Source organism: Gopherus flavomarginatus, chromosome 19 (genome assembly GCF_025201925.1).
Source record: "Gopherus flavomarginatus isolate rGopFla2 chromosome 19, rGopFla2.mat.asm, whole genome shotgun sequence".
NCBI classification, from domain to species: domain Eukaryota; kingdom Metazoa; phylum Chordata; order Testudines; family Testudinidae; genus Gopherus; species Gopherus flavomarginatus.
The window spans coordinates 1199311-1222064 of record NC_066635.1 but is presented as its reverse complement, the minus strand read 5'-3'; the positions used below and the strand labels follow the sequence as shown (position 1 = coordinate 1222064).

The window sequence follows — 22754 nt, the reverse complement described above, 5'->3', positions numbered from 1 at the left end:
TAGCCTGGATTGTGCCCAGTACGTCACACAGAGGAATACTAGCTAGTTTCCCCACCACAGGCCTGGGTCTGAATAAAAGCAGCTGCAATGAGGCTAAATTAAAGAAACAACAATGAGAACAAATGGCCTGCTATATTAGCATGACACCTGCAGAAAGTGTTATAGCCTGTGTCTACACTAGAGTGTATCTGAAAATCTCCAATCATCTAACTGGCCACACCAGCATAGACATTTTCTTACTCTGGCATCTAGCCTCCCTCAGGCCCATCTAGATGACACAATGCCATGAATGCCAGTGGCTGGTCTACACTAGCACTCCCAGCAGTGGAGCTGCATTGATGGTAGCACAACTGTGCAATGGTGGGAAATGTTAAGAAAAACGGCAGTTTAAAGAAGATGCAGCTCTTTGAAGAGGAACAGGTCTAGCTGGTCCAAGGGTCGTACTGCCCAAATCAGTCGCTGTGAAGAGGTAAAAGAAGTTACTTGGATGCTGCTCTGAAACAATGAGTCACCCAGATCAGAGGAGGCTGCGCTCCTTTCCTCAGTTATGTCTCCTTGGGAGTATTTGGAGAAATCTCAGAGACGGTGGGATGCAACAGGTAAGAGGCGATATCAGGAGAGCGCAGCAGCTTGTGCCATGGTTTTTAAAGCAACCAATCAAATTCAGCAGGCCTGGGACTTTCTGATCTTGGATTTCTGGCTCCCAAGCAAGCTCAGAACTTGGCAATTGCTCAAATTATACTTCCCCAAGGATGTCTGCCAGAGGAAGAATCAGACTGTGTCAGCAGCTGCCCCTTTCACTGGGGACGCCCGTGCACATCTGAATTTAACCCTAGATATAAGGGAACAGATGGGGTTGAGAGGCAACACATTACTCTGTAGTCAAAGGGACAAATTCAGCCCTGGTGTAAACAGGCTCACCTCTTACTGATTTCAATAGGATTTGCAATCTGCTTACACCAGGGCTGATGTCAGTATAAAAACCTTTCAAGATCAGGTCTCCAATTGACTCTTTCTTCACATTAGAGTACATTTCTTAGCTCTGAGGGGATATATGAATCTCCCATTCCCTGGTTGTTTTGAATGCCCATTCTTCTGTGAGCAGGGCCCTTCCCTTCCCAGGACATTAGACGGGCTTAAAAGTCACTGTACCCAGAACATTGCAGGGAAGTCCAAGGATTTGCACTTTAAATTTTAAAATTCAAGTGTAATTTTTAGAATCCCATTAAAATGCAATGCTACAGCCTATGGGGCAGCAGAACCCTTGTGCTGTTCTCCTTTTGCTTTGATTGAAGCCATTTTTTCATCTTCTTACTAGCTCAATTTACAAGTTCAATGAAAATGAGAAAAAATTGGCCCAGATCATTAATGAGGCTGGCTAGAGAGACCTGCATCTCAAGTACAGGCAAAGCAAAGCCTAGCCTCCTCTTAACTTCAGTTCATTAGAGGAACCACTAGCAAATGAGTAGATCTCCCCAGATAGAGCCCCCTTTATCATTTCTTTAAATAAACATTACTTTCATGCTTTGCCTATCTGACGTGCTGTTTGCACCTACTGCAGAAATTTCACCTCTCGCTTCTCTAGCCCTAGGGTTTTCATCTCTAATCACGATACACATTCCCAGCCCACGGGACCTTAATGCTGTCTTCTAGGGACACACAGGTGCTTAAAGACCAGCTCCCATTTGGCTCAGACGTTCACAGGGTGTGAAGCCCTTCCTGCCATTCAGAGAACAGAAAGGATCTGCAGCTGAAGGCTTTAATTAAAAATGTTTTTTCCAAGCATACACCTGGTGGCAGCCATCTTGCTGAAGACACACACAGCATGATACTGGCAGAGAAGGGGTCCCACTGAGACACAGTCCTGCTGGAATGCTGTTGTCAGGACCAGAAGGACATTCATGTTTACAATCTTTAAAAACGTTCAACATTAAGCTATGCTTATTTCATTCAGTTGCTGAACCAATAACACAGCAGGATAGAAACTGAATGGCCCGTTCTCTTTTTTTTTTTTTTTAATATTTAAAAATAAATATTTCAAATACTCTGCCAGTGTCACTCCTCAGCCAGCTAGAGGCTGCCAACAGGGCACTCATGTGACTTTATTTCTTTATTTAAAACTCTATTTTCAAACCTATTTCACAGTCAGCACTGTACATAGAGGAAGAGTTCCTTGCCTTGGGAGCTTTCCAATTGCTTCTGTTGAACAGAATGGCTGCAATTTTCCTTCATCCATCCCCCTCAAAACACACACACACACACACACACACACACACACACACACACACACACACACACACGCCTTTCTGTTTTAGAATCATCGAAAAGAGAGAGACTTCCCTATTGTACGTTTTATAGTTTTCCATCCATCCCAGTTTTAGGAGTCCAAAGTAGCAGGGCATCTACCCCTTCCCTTGGGAGACAATTGCACAGTCTATAGAGCTCACCATTACAACTTTCCCCTGGCACTCAGCCTACATTTTCCTTTTCTTCATTTTCCTCTATTCATCCTAGGTTTAACCCCATTGTATCATTCCTAAATGATTTCTCTCTCTATCTGGGATTAACACGTTTCAAATAGCATTCACGAAACTGAGGAACAGCACTGCCTGCAGCAGAGACTCCACAGACAGGCACTGAGCGAGTTCATCAATCACAGCTCTGACAGTGGACTTCAACCCTGACACACATCCCACACCCCATCTACTCTAGTCCTTGGACTTCCTAGAGCAGAAACTGCTATTTGCACTAGTTTGCTAATTTCAAAATATGGGTGAGAGGGGAGTAGCAGGAATGTCGCTCTATACTAGTGTCTAACACTGTAAAACTTTGATTAACCTACTTCATTCTTATTTCTGACCTAGCTGCACATTTGAACTCAGGACTCCAGAAGAGGCAGACCTGTGAACAAGCATCACCACTATTTTGGCAGGACAAACAAGAAGAATATGTTTTGGTTCAGCAGCAGCAATTGACCCATTTATACAGCACCCGGTACAATGGGGCTCCAGTCCCGACTGGGACCTTTGGGGGGCTTCCAGGATATAAATGTTCACTACTATGACAGTGGCCCTTGCGTTATTTATTTTGATAGACAAAGTGCATTTACTGTGTCCCCACATGCAGGGCTTTGGAGCGGAGCCCGGAGCCGGAGCGCGGAGCAGCTCCGGAGCAGTGGAGCTGCAGGTTTTTGCCTGGAGCTGGAGCAGAGCCGGAGCACAGTTCCAAAGCCCTGACCACATGTTCAGTTTTTCATGTGCCACAGTGCAGGGGTTTGGTGACTATGAGTAACTGCATCATAGATGTTATCAAGGGGAATCTAGAGGTTTTAGCTGCTGGGCTTGTGGTAACTGGTGAGGAACGGGATGAGGCTGGCAGCTTAACTGAGTGTTTCTTTTAACGTGACCAATAATGCCAAAGCTAACGCCTCCATTTAAAGTAGCATTGTTAGGTTTCTGAGCCAACTCTCTGTTGGACCCGAATGTGCCAGTTCACGTCTCTCAGAGCAGACAACCTGACACTGGTTACACTGGTCTCACATTTTCAGTTATCTTCACAACTATGAAGGCAAGAAGCACCATTTCCCCTTTCCCCCCACCTTCAGGAAAAGCTGAGATTCTGCAGCACAATTCCATGTTCACAGAATACACAGGATGCTGGCAATAGTGAAGAGAAAATTAAAATGTGTGATATGATGGCAATGGACAGTTGCAACTATCAGGTCAGAAACAAGAAAGCAAAAGTGTCTCAGTGGCACTAATGCATCTGTGCCTACTACTATGTAGCTCTTGGTTCCTCATTATCTGAGCGATACCTGCAAACCAAAGAGAATGAAAAAATAGAAATGAGTAAGGGTCAGAGGGACTGATTTATGAAGAGTTAAATAGCTAAATATGTACACCCGGGTTAAATAGCAACTAAAAAGCTACAATATCAAACTACAATTACCTGAAAAGCAAGAATACCAATAGATCTCAAAAAGGACAATTAAACTAGGAGAAATGGTACGAAATTCCACAAAGGAAAACAGTCTGGATATCTGAAATCATTTGCGAGATCTTTTGTATAGATTCCCAATCTCTAATTTCTCTGTCACTGGGGATCTGCTCCAGCTTCTTGGAAGAACTTTTCTGCAAGTAGCCCCCAAGCACCATTATGAAGGCAAAACCTCAGCAACTCTGTTCAGTTTCATTCTGAAGCAGATGCCTTTGCTAGGAAACATAACTAAGCATAAATACTCTCCAGACTGTAGGCAAAAGATGCCTGCTGAGATGCAGAGAGTCAGGTAAAATCTGGGTTAATGGTGTTACTATTTATAATGGGATAGTGCCCAGACCCTCCAATGAAGATCTGGGCTACATTATGCTCGGTTCTGCATAAACTCACAGAAAGATATGGTTCCTGACCCAAAGAGCTTACAATCCTACAGCTGGATCCACATGGATGGACCCTTAACTTTAAGGGGGTTCTGTGTGGTCACAAGGGTCTGTCTGCATTGATTCAACTGCAGCAGTGTGGGAGTACAAGCTGCAACACATGGGTGTAGCAAAAACCAGAGGGAGGATGACAAGAACAGGTGAATCATAGAATATCAGGGTTGGAAGGGACCTCAGTGGCCATCTAGCCCAACCCCCTTGTCAAAGCAGGACCACTCCCCAGTCAGATTTTTGCCCTGATCCCTAAATGGCCCCCTCAAGGATTGAACTCACAACCCTGGGTTTAGCAGGCCAATACTCAAATCACTAAGCTATACCCCACTTCCCCAAAAGTGCTTATGTGGCCCAGCGCCACATACACTTTGATGATTCCATGATATTACAAATAAAACCTGGCCCAACTGATTCGAACAGTCACACAGCAGCCATGGAAAGCCCTCTGGAAGTCAAGGTGAAGCAGCCTCACAGGTGGGATCAGGGACGAAGACACTGTTCAATGCACATTCAGATCCATTCCTACAGCCTCCTGTCAATCTGCCACTCCTCAGAACAGCCATTCAGCCAGCCTCTCCCACAGCTCCTGGGAAGAATTTTAGACCCACACACACAACCTTCTCACCCCCAGCAAGTGGGTCAAGTCCACTTACACAACCTCCCCCAAGGTCTTTCCCCTCCCTCAACCCCCAACATTCTCACAGAGGTTCACATCTCTTCTCCCCACCCTGAGTATGCTGCACCTACCCTAGAGGGTGTCAAAACTTACACGGCGCTACTGCCCTCCTTTGCCATATGGGATGTGGGGAGACTTTTTATTCTAGTCATGACAATCTACTCACACAAGCGCGCCCTCCCTCCACACCTGCGAATGTGTCAGAGCCACTCACGCAATCGGCCACCCAGACCCTGCAGCAAGCGTGTCACATTCAATAATACTTCATTGCCATGTCAAGCTCTATGTTGTCAGAGCATACAAAACAGAAACTTCAGATCACCTCTGTACGCAGACACAACACATCAAGCTCCCCAGTGCAGGCCCCCTCTTGCTCCAACACATCCAGTCCCCCACACACATACACACCAAGCCCCAACCCAGCAATGACAGGGTTTGATGTGACCACCACACACCCATACCCCAAACCTTGGCCCGGGATGGAGCATCACAATGTGTTTAGGGTTTGATCACTTGTTTGTCACATTCACTCACACAACCTCCCTGGCCACTCCACCCCACTGCAGAAACGCAACTACTTCCCCTCACACCACCTCCGTCTTTCCAGAAATGCCAGACCCACCCCATCCAGACACACACAATCTGTCATCATCCCATGTGCCAGAGCTGTCAAAGTTGGGGTGCTGAGGGTCTGCCACCCCCTGGCGACAGGAGTGCTTGGGGGTCATCTGCATCCGGGAGTGTCACCTCAACACACACACACCTCCCTAGAGGGGTACGACTCTTGCACGCCTGGATCCAGGGGGTCAGAGAGCCACATACACCTCCCTCCACCTCCCATCCCAAGATAGGCCAGCCCCCATCTCACTCCCAGGAGGGGCCAGCTTCCCTCCCACACCCCTCATCTCACCCCAGAAGAGGCCAGGCCCTCTGCCCCTCCTCACCCCAGGAGGGACCAGCTCCCACCAAAGCCCCCATCTCACCTCCAGGGGAGGCCATCTCTGCCCCCACACACCCCATCTCCCCCCCACATACCCCATCTCCCCCCCAGGAGGACCAGCCCACCCACCCCCATCTAGGGTGACCAGATAGCAAGTGTGAAAAATTGGGACTGGGATGGGGGGGTAATAGGAGCCTATATAAGAAAAAGCAACAATTATCAGGACTGTCCCTATAAAATGGGGACATCTGGTCACCCTACCCCATCTCACCCTCAGGAGAGGCCAGCTCCCCCCTACACACACACACACCCCCCATCTCCCCCACACACACCCATCTCACCCCCAGGAGGGACCAGCCCCCCCAACCCATCTCACCCCCAGGAGAGGCCAACTCCCACACACACACACCCCATCTCCCCCACACACACCCCATCTCACCCCCAGGAGGGACCAGCCCCCAGCTCCCATCTCGCCCCCAGGAGGACCAGCCCCCCACCCCCATCTCGCCCCCAGGAGGGACCGGCCCCCCCCCCGCCCCCATCTCGCCCCCAGGAGGGACCGGCCCCCCCGCCCCCATCTCGCCCCCAGGAGGGACCGGCCCCCCCGCCCCCATCTCGCCCCCAGGAGGGACCGGCCCCCCCGCTCCCATCTCGCCCCCAGGAGGACCGGCCCCCCCGCACCCCGGGCCCGCCCGGCGCTCACCGCGCGGAGCTCCCCCGTTCGGTCCTTCATGCTCGCTCCGCCCGGCACCCGCTCGGCTCGGCGCTGCCTCCCCGGCTCCGGCCGCGATCGGGGGCGGGGGAGGAGGCGCGGCACATGCGCCTCAGCCGGGCCGGGCCGCCGGGCGCAGCGAGGGATCGGGGGCACCGGCCTGGGGCTGCGGGGTCTCGGGGGCAGCTGGGAGGTGTGAGTGCGCGTGGGGGTCCCACGGGGGTGCAGGGGTGGGGGGCTGCACTGGGGGGCGGAGTTACACTTCAGCGGGGCTGGTTACACCTGGGGGGGGATTTACCCTTGGGTGGGGGGTGCAGGGGGGGCTACACTGCGGGGCGGAGTTACACTTCAGCAGGGCTGGTTACACCTGGGGGGGGATTTACCCTTGGGTGGGGGGTGCAGGGGGGGCTACACTGGGGGGCGGAGTTACACTTCAGCAGGGCTGGTTACACCTGGGGGGGGATTTACCCTTGGGTGGGGGGTGCAGGGGGGGCTACACTGGGGTGCAGAGTTACACTTCAGCAGGGCTGGTTACACCTGGGAGGGGATTTACCCTTGGGTGGGGGGTGCAGGAGTGGGGGGCTACACTGGGGGGTGGAGTTACACTTCAGCAGGGCTGGTTACACCTGGGGGGGGATTTACCCTTGGGTGAGGGATGCAGGGGCAAAGGGGTTGCAGGAAGGGGTGGGGGGGATTTACCCTTGGGTGAGGGTATGCCTGTGGGTGGGTTGCACCTAGGGATATGGGGGGAATTTACCCTTGGGTGAGGGTGTGCCCATATGGGAGGTTACACAGGGTGGGGGGGTGAGCCAAATAGGGGTTTACTTCAGGGGCACCAGTCCCAGGGGTGGCATGGCTAAGCAGGGAGAGCGAGGGCATGGGCACAGTGCTGCTGGGGCGTGACCCCGGGGGAGAGGGAAGCACCCCTGAGAGCAGTGCATGCGCTGAGGGTAGCAACCCTAGTCAGTGTGGGCTTACAACAAACACAAAGTGCTGGGCAGAGGTAGTAGGGGAAGCAGTGGTGAGGGGCTCCAGCTAGTGAGGCCATCCCAGGGGGAGAGCTGCAGGCTGACCCTTCAGGGAGCATTCCCAGGGTTGCAATGAGGGGAACCATCTCGGGGGCATTTCAAGTGGGAGTCAGCAACTCCATGGGGGTTACAGTGGAGGAGCAATCCCTGGGGTTTGCAGTGGATTGAGCAAGCTGTGCCCCTCACCCAGGTGTGTTACACTGGGGGTGATCCTGAGGAAGGTAAACTGAGGGGCACTGATTCTGGGGGTTTGTGATGTTATATGGACAGGATGAACCAACCCCAGGGTAGCAGTCTTCCCACAAAGACAAGCAGAGATACAGGGGCACACATGGTAAAAGGAAAAGTGCCAGGAAAAGCATCTGTATAGTGCCATTGTGTCTTTGGTCCCACCCAACTGAGCTCTCCTGTTCACTGGTAGAGCAGCCTCAGAAGCTGAAGACCTGGAAAGAGAAAAGTCTGCTGACTGTTTGCGACCCAACTTCAAGGAACTTATCACATCAAAGAGAAAAGTTATTGCCCAGAGTCTCGGTAATTTGGTGAATGGCTGCTATTGTTCAAGGTGATAAACTGTTCTAGCTGAGAAGGTGGATTAATTATTACTGAACAGCCACAGATGTCAGGGGCACCAGTTTGGATGATGAGCCAAATGAGTTAATGCTTTTCAGAATGACTTTTCCTAGAGCACTACTAGACTTCTCTGCATTGCGTGCAGAAATATTAACAGTAAAACTGATTCTACTTTCTTGGTTGTGACATATTCCGTGTCAGGCCTGTACAAACCTGTCATTGGGCTGTCAGTGTTAATTGCTGGGATGTTTCACCAGCATGTATTCCTACACTTAGTTATCTGTTGTGTAAATATATATATTTTCTGAGGTAACTGGCAGTTTATGTTGGAAGCTTTCATGTATTACCAACCTCTGCAGCCTCTCCAGTCCATCTAGCAGCTTAGGTTTACAAAAAGTCCCAACTCTGGAGCATCATTTGAAATTTAAAATGATTTTCTTCAAAACCAAAGTCACAGTCGAGTTGTCCCAATCCAATAAAGGTGTATTTTGTGTGGATCTGTATTGGTGGCTATTATAAGTTGACAGTTTGCTGTATAAAAATCAGACATTTCTAAGATACTGTGGGCAAGCTGTTAATTCTACTGTGTTTAGGGAGTGATTACTGAAGTCTAAATGGCTCTGGAAGGGATTGCATTGTGTTTTGGAGCTTGGGAAGGATCCTTAATTATTTAGCAAGCCACTTTTGTTCATATTTGTTTTGCAGTCAGGACATTTGTTGATTAGATGGTGCTCATTCTCACAAAGCTAACCTAGAAAAGTGAAGGCAGGCTATTTATGTGGGAATAGTTTCAGAAACTCCATGGTCTATGGCATGACTCTAGTATGCCACCCTGTGGTTAAATTTTTCATAGATTTTTTTTTTAAGTCCAGAAAGGACCATTATGGTCATCTAATTTCTAGTCTGACCTCCTGCACAGCACCAGGCCTTAGAATTTCATCCAGTCATTCCTGCATCTAATCCAGCAATCTGTGATTAAATTAAGGCATATCTTTTAGAAAAACAGCCAGACTCATTCACTGGGAGACTCTGAATTCAGAATTCACCACATCCCTTAATAATGTGTTTGAGTAGTTAAATACTCTCACTGTCAGACATGTCTGTCTTATAGCCAGTTTGATTGTTGTTGACTGCACTAGATTAGATAGCCCTCTACTATGAGAAACCTTAGAATCATAGAAGATTAGGGTTGGAAGAGACCTCAGGTCATCCCACACCCTGCTCAAAGCAGGACCAACCCCAACTAAATCATCCCAGCCAGGGCTTTGTCAACCTCTAAGGATGGAGATTCCACTGCCTGCCTAGGTAACCCATTCCAGCGCTTCACCACCCTTCTAGTGTTTCCTAATATCCAACATAGACCTTCCCTCTGCAACTTGAGACCATTACTCCTTGTTCTGCCACGGCCACCTCTGAGAACAGCCTAGCTCCATCCTCTTTGGAACTCCCTTCAGGTAATTGAAGGCTACTATCAAATCCTCCCTCACTCTTCTCTTCTGCAGACTAAACAAGCCCAGTTCCCTCAGCCTCTCCTCATAAGTCATGTGACCCAGCCCCTGATCATTTTTGTTGCACTCCGCTGGACTCCCTCTCTCCAATTTGTCCACATCTTTTCTGTAGCGGGGAGACCAAAACTGGACGCAATACTTCAGATGTGGCCTCACCAGTGCCGAATAGAGGGGAATAATCACTTCTATCGATCTGCTGGCAATGCTCCTACTAATACAGCCCAATATGCCGTTAGCCTTCTTGGCAACAAGGGCACACTGCTGACTCATATCCAGCTTCTTGTCCACTGTAATCCCTAGGTCCTTTTCTACAGAACTGCCACTTAGCCAGTTGGTCCCCAGCCTGTAGCAGTGTATGGGATTCTTCTGTCCTAAGGGCAGTGTGTAGGCATTTACAGAACATGACCAAGGCAACTCTTAGCTTTCTCTTCCATAATCAAAATAGATTAAGCTCCTTTAGTCTCTCATTGTAAGGCATATTGTCCAGGCCACAAATCATTCCCATAGTTCAGGGGTGGCCAACGTGTGGCTCCGGAGCCACATGTGGCTCTTCAGAAGTTAATATGCGGCTCCTTATATAGGCACCAATTTGGGGGCTGGAGCTACAGGCACCAATTTTCCAATGTGCCAGGGGCGCTCACTGCTTAACCCCTGGCTCTGCCACAGGCCCTGCCCCCACTCCACCCCTTCCCACCCCCTCCCCTGAGCCTGCAGTGCCCTCACTCCTCCCCCTCCTCTCCAGAGTCTCCTGCATGCCACGAAACAGCTGATCAGGAGGTGCAGGGAGGGAGGGGGAGGCTCTAATCAGCGAGACTGCTGGTTGGCAGGAGGTGCTGGGAACTGGGATGGCAAGCTGATGGTGGCGGGAGTGCTGATGTGTTATTGTGGCTGTTTGGCAATCTACATTGGTAAATTCTGTCTCCTTCTGAGGCTCAGGTTGGCCACCCCTGCCATAGTTCTTCTCTGAAATATATTTACTTTTTCATCATTGTTTTAAAAGTATGGACACCAGAATGGCACACACTAATCCAATAGTAGTCTCACCAGTGCTGTATACAGAGGTAACTACACCTCTCTACTCCTACCTGGTATTCCCGTTTGCTTAGCCAAGTGTCATATGAACACCACAGCATCACACTGGGAGCCCAGCTCAGTTAATTAACCACCGTGAGCCCTAATCCATGTCAGAGTCTCTGCATTCCAGAAGTAGAGTTCCTGTCCTGTAAGTATGGCCTGCTTGTTCCTAAATGTAGAAAACTGCATTTGGCCATATTACAGTGCATGTTCGGTGGAGCTGGCTTACCAAGCAATCCAGTTCACTCTGTATCTGTGCCATCCTTGTGTTGTCTGCATATGTTGTCATCAGTGGTTTGATGTCTTAATCCATATCACTGATACAAATATTAAATAATATTGGCAAAGAACTGATCTCCTCAAGGCCCCACTAGAAACAATCCCACTTTTTTACAATTCCCCATAAACAATTAGATTTTCTGATCTGTCAGTGAGTTTTTAATCCAGATAATAAAGGCTATATTGATTTTTACAATGCTAATTTTATAATCTGAATGTGGTGTGGTACTAAGTCAAACACTTACTTCTGCATTTGGCACTGGTGTGACTGCTACTGAAACAGTGTGCTGTTCTGATGGCCGCAGTTCCAGAAGAATATTGATACATTGGAGAGGGTTCAGAGAAGAGCTGTGAGAATGATGAAAGGATTGAAAAACGTGCCTTGTAGCGATAGATTCAAGGAACTCAGTCTGTTTAGTTTAACAAAGAGAAGGTTAAGGGGCAACTTGATTACAGCCTATATTAAGCACCTACATGGGGATCAAATAGTTAATAATGGGTTCTTCAGTCTAACAGAGAAAGGAGGATGACTTCTTAGGGGCCTTGCCAGCAGACCCCCAGTGTGGACTCCTCAGAGGGGAACAAAACAAGGATCTGGTCCCCAGGTTCAAAGGTCCATGCTCAGGCTCCCTGGTTGTAGGTTCAGGCTTGGGCCCCTGTGGGCAGCCTGCAGGTTTTCCTTCGCTGGGTCCCCGGCTTGTGTCAGGTTCTCGTGCACTGTCACATGACGTATTGAAGGAGTCCCTGGGTTAGGGATGGGGTCTGCTCCTAAGTCTCCCATATCAGATCTAGCAGCCCCTGCAGCTGGTACCCGTAAAGCAGCTCAAATGGGGAAAACTGGATGTGGGCTTGCAGTACCTCCCAAATGGCAAGCAGCAAAGGTGGGAGGAGTCAGTCCCGATAGCGCAAGTCCTCCGGGGGGGATTTGCGTAACATCCCCGCGAGGGTCTGAGTGAACCACTCAATGAGGCCATGTGTCTGAGGGTGGTAAACCGAGGTTCATAATTTCTGGATCCCTAGAAGGCCACAAGCTTCACAGAGCAGCTGGGAGGTGAAATTGGTCCCCTGGTCAGTTAGGATGTCACTAGGTAAGCCTACCAGAGCAAAGATTTTTAGAAGCTCAGCAAGTCAGCAGAGATGCTCTGTGCGGCGGAGGGGACACAAAGGGATGGCCTCAAGGAAGCGTGTAGCATAGACCTTGACTACCAGGATGTAGCAATAGCCCTCAGCACTCTTCACGAGGGGTCCTAGCAGATCCATGGTGACCTACGTTCCCTGTAAGCTGTGTGGCTGCACAGGAGGGGAGAGGAGCCCCTCCCCCAGCCCAGCCCCACCAGAGCTGCTGGGGAAAGGAGCTGTGTGGCCTGGCCCAGGGGAGAGGAGCCCCTCCCCCAGCCCAGGGGACTTCAAGCCCCCTTTTCAAATGCACAGCTCTTTATTGAACAGAATGGGCCAAATCCCCCTCCTCCGGATGTAATTGCACTGACTAAGCCAGGGATGTGTGTGTGCCCCAGTATCTTTAAGAGCTCTCTCATCTAAGAGTATATTCTTCTGCAAATGGAGACGAATCGTGTGAAGCTCTGAAATGCGGGAAAGGATTCACAATAAGGAAGGCACGGAGGAGGCAAGTCCTTGGCATTTGGAGAACTGAGAGGCGGAGTAAGAGTGGGTTTGATCTGGGGGTACTACTTTAGTCTATATGATCTGGTTATTCAGTTGAGTGGTGCACTGCATGGAGAGTTTTGTGATTGTCATCGAGTTTGAAATATTACTTGTTAGCTTTGTTAAACACCTTGGGATTTATTTTTGTAGCAGCTTTATTAAACTCCACCAATACTTCTGCATTCAGAGCTCAGAATGCTTGAACAGAGAATGATATGCATAATTTTACCAGCAGCATTGTGGCTCTATGCAAAGGTGTATTTGAGCAGCCTAATCCTAACCCTAAATCCACACTTCGTCAAGAACGAACAGCAACTGGAGTGAGAAACAAATGGCATTTCCTCACGGTGCAGCCCAGCACTGGATGCAGCAGCATTAACAGATAGAGAGATAGAGGGGTGTGTATGAAGATAGATAATTTGTATGGGGATGGATAGATGGATGGATGGATGGGTGTGTATGGGGATAGATGGATGGAGAGGGGTGTGTATGGGGATAGATGGACAGATAGATGATGGGTGTGTATGAGGATACCTAGATAGAAGGACAGTTGGATAGATGGGTGGTATGAGGATAGCTAGAGAGATTAGGGTAGGGGTATTAGCTGAGCTACACCAACTGAGATGCAAAGGATACACTTCACTGTGTAACTTATGATCAGACTCTTACAGATGTTATTAGTGACTCACTCTTTTCAGAGCTCCCGTGCCGCATCTGGCTACATTTCTGGACCCCCTCCTCTCATTCATGTGAAAGGTGAAATGTGAACTTGTGGAACTTGCTAGGATGCAGCCCCATGCAGAAGCATGGTTGGGGGCTGAGTCCTCCCTCCTTTGGGACAGACCTTGCCCCTCCCAAAGACAGGGACTGAAGATGCGAGAGACCCACCCTGGTCCAGGAGGAATGGTGATGGGGCCACCCAGATGCCTCTAGGGGAGGGCCCTAGTGGGTGTGGACACATCACAGGGTTGGGACAAACACGGGCCCCATGTGCGGGGTGCCAAGAGCCATGGCAAGCCTGTTCTGCAACTCTCTGCCTGACAGGAAAACACAAGACAGAAGCCAAGCTGTCAAACAGCTTTGATTTTTGACTGAGCAACTCAGGAAAGGAGCAAAACTCGCCCCATCTTCTCCCAGCAAGATAAAAACCCAGGTCTCCCATGGGGCACAGCAAGGGAAGGGTTAAGCTTCCTGTTGGCCCCCAAATGTAGCCTTGAGGACACCTATCCCATCTTGGAGCCTTTGCCAGGGATCACAGCTGGGAAGGAAGGGGAGAGAAAGAATCATAGAATCATAGAATATCAGGATTGGAAGGGACCTCAGGAGGTATCTAGTCCAGCCCCCTGCTCAAAGCTGGACCAATCCTCAACTAAATCATCCCAGCCAGGGCTTTGTCAAGCATAACCTTAAATATCTCTAAGGAAGCCCTAGGTAACTAGGTTTCACCACTCTCCTAGTGAAAAAGTTTTTCCTTATATCCAACCTAAACCTCCCCCACTGCAACTTGAGACCATTGCTCCTTGTTCTGTCATCTGCCACTACTGAGAACAGTCTAGATCCATCCTCTTTGGACCCCCTTTCAGGTACACCTTTACCCCAATATAACGCAACCCGATATAACATGAATTCAGATATAACGCAGTGCTCTGGGGGGCGGGGCTATACGCTGTAGTGGATCAAAGCAAGTTCGATATAACACAGTTTCACCTATAATGTAGTAAGATTTTTTTGGCTCCTGAGGACAGCATTATATCGGGGTAGAGGTGTAGTTGAAAGCAGCTATCAAATCCCCCCTCATTCTTCTCTTCTGCAGACTAAACCAGTTCCCTCAGCATCGCCTCATAGGTCATGTGCTCCAGCCCCCTAATCATTTTTTGTTGCTGTCCGCTGGACTCTCCAATTTTTCCACCTCTTTCTTCTAGTGTGCGGCCCAGAACTGGATACAGTACTCCAGAATGCAGAGATGCATTCCGTATTTGCTTCACCAGAGAGCACCTTAGCCAGAGAAACTTGCTGCTGGTGAGACTCTGAGCAAACTAAACCCTGTGTTATTCCCGCCCTGATGGAGAGAACCACGGCTGGCCGCACTGCCAGAAGCAGAGGGGCGAGACAGGAACTGGAAATATAAAAGACAGGCCTTCCAGCTCAGTTGGAGAAGAGCTGCCTATGACCAGTTGGCCTATGTCAATGGTGTTGCTACAGACCCATGATGCGCAACTCAGTGGCCATGCTTCGGACTTGATGATGAATGCCTCTGCCAGGTTTCCCAGGACCCTCACACCCACAAGCGCCAATCCAAGCTGGTTGTACCCTGTTGTCATCGATGGGCGGGGTTGAGGATGGCCCATGATGTCCCAGCCACTGGCCATTTGGGCCAAGAGAAGACCTTAGCCTGAATACCGGCCCAGTTCTTCTGGGGTGCACCAGGATGTTAAGAACTTTTGCGTATCCTGCCCCAAATACCAGTGGGTGGCACCTGTAGGAACCCCGAAGGCCCCCCTGATGCCCTTGCTGATGGTGGGGACATCCTTTGAACAGATCACCATCAGAGTTCTCTCTAAGTTTTTACATCCATGTGCAGAATTTTGTTATGTGCACCAATATGGTGGGGGTGGGAGTGTGTGGGCTCTGGCTGGGGATAAGGGGCTCAGGGTGCGGGCAGGGGCAGAGGGTTGGAGTGCGGGCTCTGAGATGGGGCCAAGGATGAGGGCTTTAGGGTAAAGTCTGCCCCAAGGCTGCGGCAGGGATAGAGGATTCCCCCCCTAGCACTCTCTCGCTGCAGCAACTCGGGGCTAGGAGAGAAGCGCCTCTTCCCAGCTGTAGCAGTTCTGGCAGGCCTGGGCCAGGGGAGAGGCTCCTCTCCCCGGGGCTGGGCCTGGGCTGCAGGTTGAGAACCACAGCGGGCCCCTTGAATCACCCCCAAAGACCCCAGATGCCCCCCATGCCCAGTGCTTCCCACCCAGAGACCCCTCCACGGTGGGGCCAGGAGCAGAGTCTCAGGCGGGGGGCCAGGCAGCAGTGACCCTGGACCCCACCACATGGGGCTGGGTGGCAGGGTGGCAGCCCCAGACCTGACTCCAGACTCCCGCTGGGCGGGGCCGGCGGCCAGCCCCGACCCTGGACCCCTGTTGGGTGGGACTGGCTGGCCGGTAGGCAGCCCCAGACCCAACCCGCTGTGTGGCTCAGTGGCCTTTAGCACACAGCTTTATGCTAATTGGGCCACATGCGGCCCACAGGTTGAGATCCGCTGGACTAGATGATCCAACTCATGGTGACTGTACAAGAGGGAAAGAGAGAGGTGACTGGTACCTTTACTGGGAGAGGATGTTGGTTCCATTCTGGCCCCAGAGTAAGTCCCAGGGCCTATAACTGAATCCAGGTGATGGTGAAGGTTTTATAGGAAACAAGATTTGGATGGCCAGAATAAGAAGGTATTTAAGAGCCATATTCTGTCCCACACTGGAGCCATCCTCTTTTATCTATAGGCTATGAATGGTACAAGGTGACACTGGCTGGCCTTTCCCCTTTATCCAGAGGATAACGCTTCCTGTTCAATTTCCCTCTGTTGCTGCATGCCGTGAGCAAGAGATGGTGATGCCTTCACAAGAATCCCATTCAAGTTTACAGCAGGGTCCCTAGGTGAGCGTGGTGTACATTGTCCAACATGTCCCTGATGCCGGGCCAGCTGCCTCTAATGGGGCCAGGTGGCTAGCTCAATGAGAAGAACTCATGCTCCAACTAGGACCCCAAACCAAAGGCAAAAGCAAATCATGTTTGTAAGGAACAGGAGGGAATTGGGTGATTGTCACGGAGTCACCGGGTGATGCTCTGGAAATGCTCCCCACCAAGCCAGTCAGGACTTTGGGGAGCCTCCTCTCCCTAGGAGCAGACTTGTTCAGGGCAAGAAGCTCACACAGCTTCACCTCCTGGGTCTCTCCTTGGAGCATTCAGCATCCTCTGCCCCTCCGTGCGCTTCCCACAGCGAGTCCACCCCAGCGGGGTCCTGGGGAAGCCACCGGGTTCTGCACCCCTACTTTGCAGTCAGACGTGACTCTTAGCCAGCCAGTAAAACAGAGGTTTATTCGACGACAGGAACAGGGTCTATAACAGAGCTTGTAGGTACAGCGAACCGGACCCCTCGGCTGGGTCCATTCTGGGGGTCAGTGAGCCAGACCCTCAGGTCTGCACTTCACTCGACCCCAGCCAGCTCCAGACTAACAACCCCTCCCAGCCCCTTCTCTCTGCTCAGCCCCTTTCCCGGGCCAGGAGGTCACCTGATCCCTTTGTCTCCAATACCTTCAGCTGGCACCTTTGCAGAGGAGGGGCCCAGGCCATCAGTTGCTAGGAGACAGAGGGTCAGGCATTTAGGTGCACTGGCCCTTGACTCTGCCAGATACTTAAGAACTGCCATGGGGACACTGAGGCACCAACACAGTATTCAGAGAAAACATACAGCAGTATTATGGACAGCTGTGGTCTCAGCACGGTAAAAAGCCACTGACCTCTTGTAACCCAGTAGTGAGGACATGCTGCCACCTGCAGGGCTTAAACAGTATCGTAGGTCGCCCACCTAAGCTATCAGAAGAGCCAAGACAGCTGAAGCTACAAGAGTATAAAAATCCTGATTTAAAACAAAAAAAAATTTAATACATTTAAATCATGATTGTTAATTTTTATCTAAATCGGCTTTTTTACTTGCATGTCGCTAGTTCTTCATTTTCTTCCCAGGCTTATAGTTGAGCTGGGGGGGATTACATTTTTATCAGTAAATGTCAATAAATGTTGATTTCACTGTACACACAGAAACTGATGAAAAAATATTTCCATCAGTAATAATCGAAACTTACAGATAGGCAAGGTAAGGGCAATGCTGCTTGAGAAACATATTAGAGTTTAAGGATATTTACTTTGTCAGAGTCACATGTCAAAATATACAATTTATGTTTTAACAGTTATTAAAGCTTTAACTTTTTGAATCTGTGTCTTCTTCTAATTACATAATTATTATCTGAGCCCCACAATATCCTGCAACTGTGAACATTTAAATAAATGAAAAGCTAAAAAATAGCTTTTAAATAAACATTGTCAAAATTATCAAAAACTAAAAATCAAATTCTGCAAAGCCTATTGATAATCTTAAATTGCTACATGGATATTTTGTGCTTGTTTCTTTAATCAGTTTCCAGATTGTTAAAAGAATTTCAGAATAAAGACTTTTTCTACTAAGAAATTTCACACTTATAATGTTCATCTCTGCTGGAAAAGGACATTAGGACATTAATAATAAGTGTATCACCAAGGAACTACTGTGCCAGGACCTGTACAGAAAGATGGTCCCTACCCAGAGAGCTTACAATCTAAAACAAGAGACAACAGTTGGAGACAGACAGACGGGGAGCCCAAGAAAACAATGAGGCAATACTGATCAGCATGGCAGACAGTGGTCTCAGCACACCAGCTGCCTGGTTGTGAAGGTTTTGTTGGCATCACAGCACTGGAGGGATTTGAAGGAGGGAAATCAGGTGGTTTCCTGGATGTTCCAGGGGAGCTCCTCCCAAGTGAGGGGCGGAGTGGGAGGAAGCATAAAGGTGCTTGTTTGAAAATGTCACAAGTAGGCAGTGAAGATTGACATCATTGGCAGCAGGGATGAGAGTCAGCATCACAATAGCATGAATGTCTTTACTGTGAGAACACCACTAACCAAATGCTAAATGAAAAAGAAAATACCCTGTGCTTTATTTATACTCACCACTGCCTTCCCATGCCTTGAGCCGCCACAAGCCGAGAAAGCTGGCACACTTCCATCAAGCTACACTTCTCCATCATGGCTGGAAGGCAATGGGACTTGTGCTCCTAAGCCATCCCAGTACCACCCTTTGGCCTCTCAATATGAGCTCTGAACTGGAGTCTAACTTCAGCTTCTGTTTCTGAAAATGTTCGTGTGGGGCATAAAACAGCTCCCAATGACTTAGTGAATGTACTGAAAATCTCAATCGCTTCCACTGCTATCACTGTTTTGTTCTGAAGGGACAAAGATGTTATGCCACTAAAAGAAACCTTTAATACAAATAAAATTGCAGCCCCTGATGCCATGAATGCTTACGCACATGCCAGGGCTGGCTCTAGCCATTTGGCTGCCCCAAGCACGGCGGCACGCTGCAGGGGGCGCTCTGCCGCTCGCCGGTCCCACGGCTCCGGTGGACCTCCCACAGGCATGCCTGCGGATGCTCCACTGGAGCAGCGGGAGCAGCGGACCCTCCACAGGGATGCCTGCAGGAGGTCCACCAGAGCCTCCTGCCACCCTCCCGGCAACTGGCAGAGTGTCCCCCACGGCATGCCGCCCCAAGCACGCGCTTGGCGTGCTGGGGCCTGGAGCTGGCCCTGGCACATGCTTACCTTCCCCATACAAGTTGTACCATTGGTGTCAGTCATCATCATTGTCATGGTAAATCCCACAAAGGGATGTGGCCTCCTTGAGACTGATCGCCACTCGGATCAATCTCTGGCTAGGTGTCAGGGACCAGGGTGCTTTGTGACTGGAGTACGAGTCATGCCTAGTGGTTGGAGCAGGAGTTGGACATCCTGAATCGGAGCTGAGGGGCAGAGGTCAGAGCCAGAAGTCAGGGATTGGAGCTGAGGGGAAAAGCTAGCTTACCTGGAATGAGACAATGGTTGGAGCAGAGCGAGGCAGGACTGGAAGAAGGCCAGAGCAAAGTGGGGAACAAGCAAGCACAGGAGCTTCCACAGCCACGGACAAATACTGCTGCTGGCCTTAAGAAGAGGTGTGCTGGTCCCCTCAGGCTAAACTGGGACCATCTGTACTCATTAGACTCTCTGGCACAGAGCTAGGTATGAATATTGGGGTTTTACTCACCCCATTTCACCCCCAAATGGAACAGGAATACCTGAGTCTTTGTGGCATTTCTCCTTGTCAAGCAATATCTCTTTCCACTGTGGTTGATGGACTCAAAACAGGATTTATGCATGAGGCTGAGACACTACGGCCATCCAACAGGCCCTGCGCTGATGTACTGAAACCCCAAGCAGCAGGGAAGAGGCATGGGGAAGTCATTGAACCAGACGGCTAGAGGGGCCCACAAGGGTTATCTGGTCATTCTTTTGGGCACTAAGCAAATGGCAAGGGAACCGTGGGTTAGTTTGGTTTCATGTGTGGCAAAGGAAAAGGGGAATTTTGAATAAACAGAATACTATGAAACGCTCTCGGTGCCTCGGACTTAAGTGTTTAACGTGCGGCCCCCTGATTGTTTGAAAATGTTGGGCAGTGTTTGCAAGGCCTGAGCAGAGCATGGTCTGGAAAGAGCTGGGCCACTCTGAACCCACAGACCCTGTTCCTGGCTCTGCCGCTGGCTCCCTGTCTGTCCATAGGCAATCTGGGCACGTTTCAGAAGTCAATGGGAGCTGCAGGTGTTCAAACTAGCTCCTTTTGGTTTTGATTTCCCTACCTGCAAAGCAGAGAATAACGTGCCCTTTCCAGGAGCGTTAGGAAAATTAGTGACCCTTGTTATTTAGTATCCCTCTGCACTGGTGGTAGCACCTAGAGGCCCTAATCAGGATCCTGTGCTACTCTGCGCTCGGCCTGAATTAATGTTTGCATGTGAAGAGTGTTGCAGAAATGCTGATTGTTATTCAAAATAAATCTCATCAAGATATGTAGTAAAGGCACTGCCAAGCCACAGACCCACAATGCACCCAAGTGGGTTCAGGGCACTCAGCACCTCCCAGGAAGCATTAAGCAGGATCAAACAGGTAGAGTGGCTGAAAATGCAGATGTGTGTTTAAGGAGCCATCCACCAGGCCTCCTGTGCTCTCTCTCAACGGGCTTGAGGCACAGTTCCTGTTTCATAGAGTAATAGCCATGCAAGTCCAAGTGTGAGTCCATTTCAACCCCCAGCTGCTCTTTGTACACGTGCAATGTGCACTGTAGTTAAGCCAGGTAGGATGCTGTATTATACAGTGAAAGGTGCCTAAGTGGCCCCCTTACTAGGCTGCCCCAACTACAGTAGAACTTCAGAGTTATGAACACCAGAGTTATGAACTGACTGATCAACCATACACCTCATTTGGAACCCATTCATAATCAGGAGCAGCAGAGACCAAAAAAACCAAATCCAGTACAGTACTGAGTTAAACATAAAGTACTAAAAAAATAAAGGGAAATTAAAAAAAAATGTCAAGGAAACTGTTTCTGTGCTTATTTCATTTAAATTAAGATGGTTGAAAGCAGCATTTTTCTTCTGCATAGTAAAGTCTCAAAGCTGTATTCAGTCAATGTTCAGTTGTAAACTTTTGAAAGAACCATAAAGTTTTGTTCAGAGTTACTCACAACCTCCATTCGTGAGGTGTCAGTAGCCATGAGGTTCTCCTGTATCCACAATGCACTGGGAACAGGCCTGCTCTTCCATTAGACGAGGCATGTCCTTTCTGCACAGTGACTTCAGTGGACACTCAGGTCATCACTTATGGAATAAAAGCTTCTATAGTGTGTCGTGCCAGATATTAGCTGTAACATTCTCTGTGCCAGGCAACCCGCTGCACCTGTCAAGAAGCCTGCTAGGCCCAGAAATGCAGCCTCAGTCTCTGAAGAACAAGGCAGATTAGGCAGTTCCAGGACTTATTTTTAGGTCTGATCTTTGTCCAAATCAGCCCCCTGGTGTCATGGTGACGCACCCTACTGCCTCTCTTGGGGTCTGTTTAAGCCATCTGCCACAGGAACTGAAGTCCTAATGGTAGCTCAGGGGCCCATGCTGTGACCTGACTAGCCTGCAGAATAATAAATGGGGGGATCTGGAGCAAGTTTCTCTTCAGCACTAACAGAGTTTAAATCAGCTGCATGACAAGATCATTTTGTGTTTCCAGAGGAGACGCTGCTCCCTTTGTAATCACACCCACGATGCCTCCCACCAAGATGGCTTATGAAGTCCACCTTCTTCCTGTGCTTTTGTGTTTCTCCAGCCTTCTCTGCCTCCCCTCAGCTGTACTCCAGGAAGGGGGCGGAGGAGGGATGAGAAGGCATGCCAAGAGAGGTGCCTCTCCCTCCCCTCTGCTCTGAACTAAGAACAACAGCGCTAATTTGAGCCTTGTGCTGTGGCTTCCTGAGCAAAAGCAAAGGAGGGTGGCTTTGGAGAAAGGAAGAAGACAACAGACCAAACCTGCCAGTATGTACCTGGCTGCTGAGTTTGGGGCTCCAGCAGACTCCCACATAAATAGGACATGGCAGCTGCAGGCTAGCAACAAACTGTTATGTAGCTCCGCCAGTTTGGGGCTTCCTCAGCCCAGCTCACAGAGGCAAAGATTGTAATTACCACTGAGAATGCCAGCTGGTACTAGAGCCCCCCACCTCCAGATTGGAATTGATTGGCATGCCAAGCTGACCACAACCAGGCCCAGAAGAGCCTGCACTGGGCAGGCTCCTATGTAGGGTTGCCAACTTTCTAACTGTGCAGAACCAAACACCCCTGTCCCGCCCCTGCTGCAAGGCCCTGCCCCTGCTCGCTCCTTCCCTCCATCACTCACTCTCTCTCACCCTCACTCAGTTTCACCAGGCTGGGGCAGGGGGTTGGGGTGTGGGAGGCAGTGAGGGCTCCGGCTGGGGGTGGGGCCTGGGATGAGGGATTTGGGGTGTGGGAGAGGGCTTCGGGATAGGGCAAGGGATTGGGATGCGGGGGGATATGAGCTCTGGGCTGTGGTGTGGGCTGTCACAGAGTCACCAAGGTGATGCTCTGGAACTACTCCATAGGAAGCCAGTCAGGACTCTGGGGAGCCTCCTCTCTCTGAGCGCACTGTCTCCAGGGCAGGAAGCTTACACAGCTTCCACCTTCCTGGGTCTGACCTCAGAGCATTCAGCACCCCCTTCC

The 22754-nt window shown here is 49.9% G+C and overlaps 1 protein-coding gene across 4 annotated transcripts in view; it reads right to left on the bottom strand.

Moving 5' to 3' along the window:
- The window catches only part of STX1A (syntaxin 1A), a 251783-nt gene extending 244950 nt beyond the window's left edge, over window positions 1-6833 (bottom strand). For all 4 annotated transcript variants that reach the window (XR_007770371.1, XR_007770372.1, XM_050929224.1 and 1 more), the window contains exon 1: window positions 6750-6833. Coding sequence is in view for 2 of the 4 variants with exons in the window: in XM_050929224.1 (XP_050785181.1) it covers window positions 6750-6779 (30 nt within the window). In the remaining 2 variants the exon portion in view is untranslated. The remainder of the gene's footprint in view (window positions 1-6749) is intronic.
- Window positions 6834-22754: the final 15921 nt, after the last annotated feature.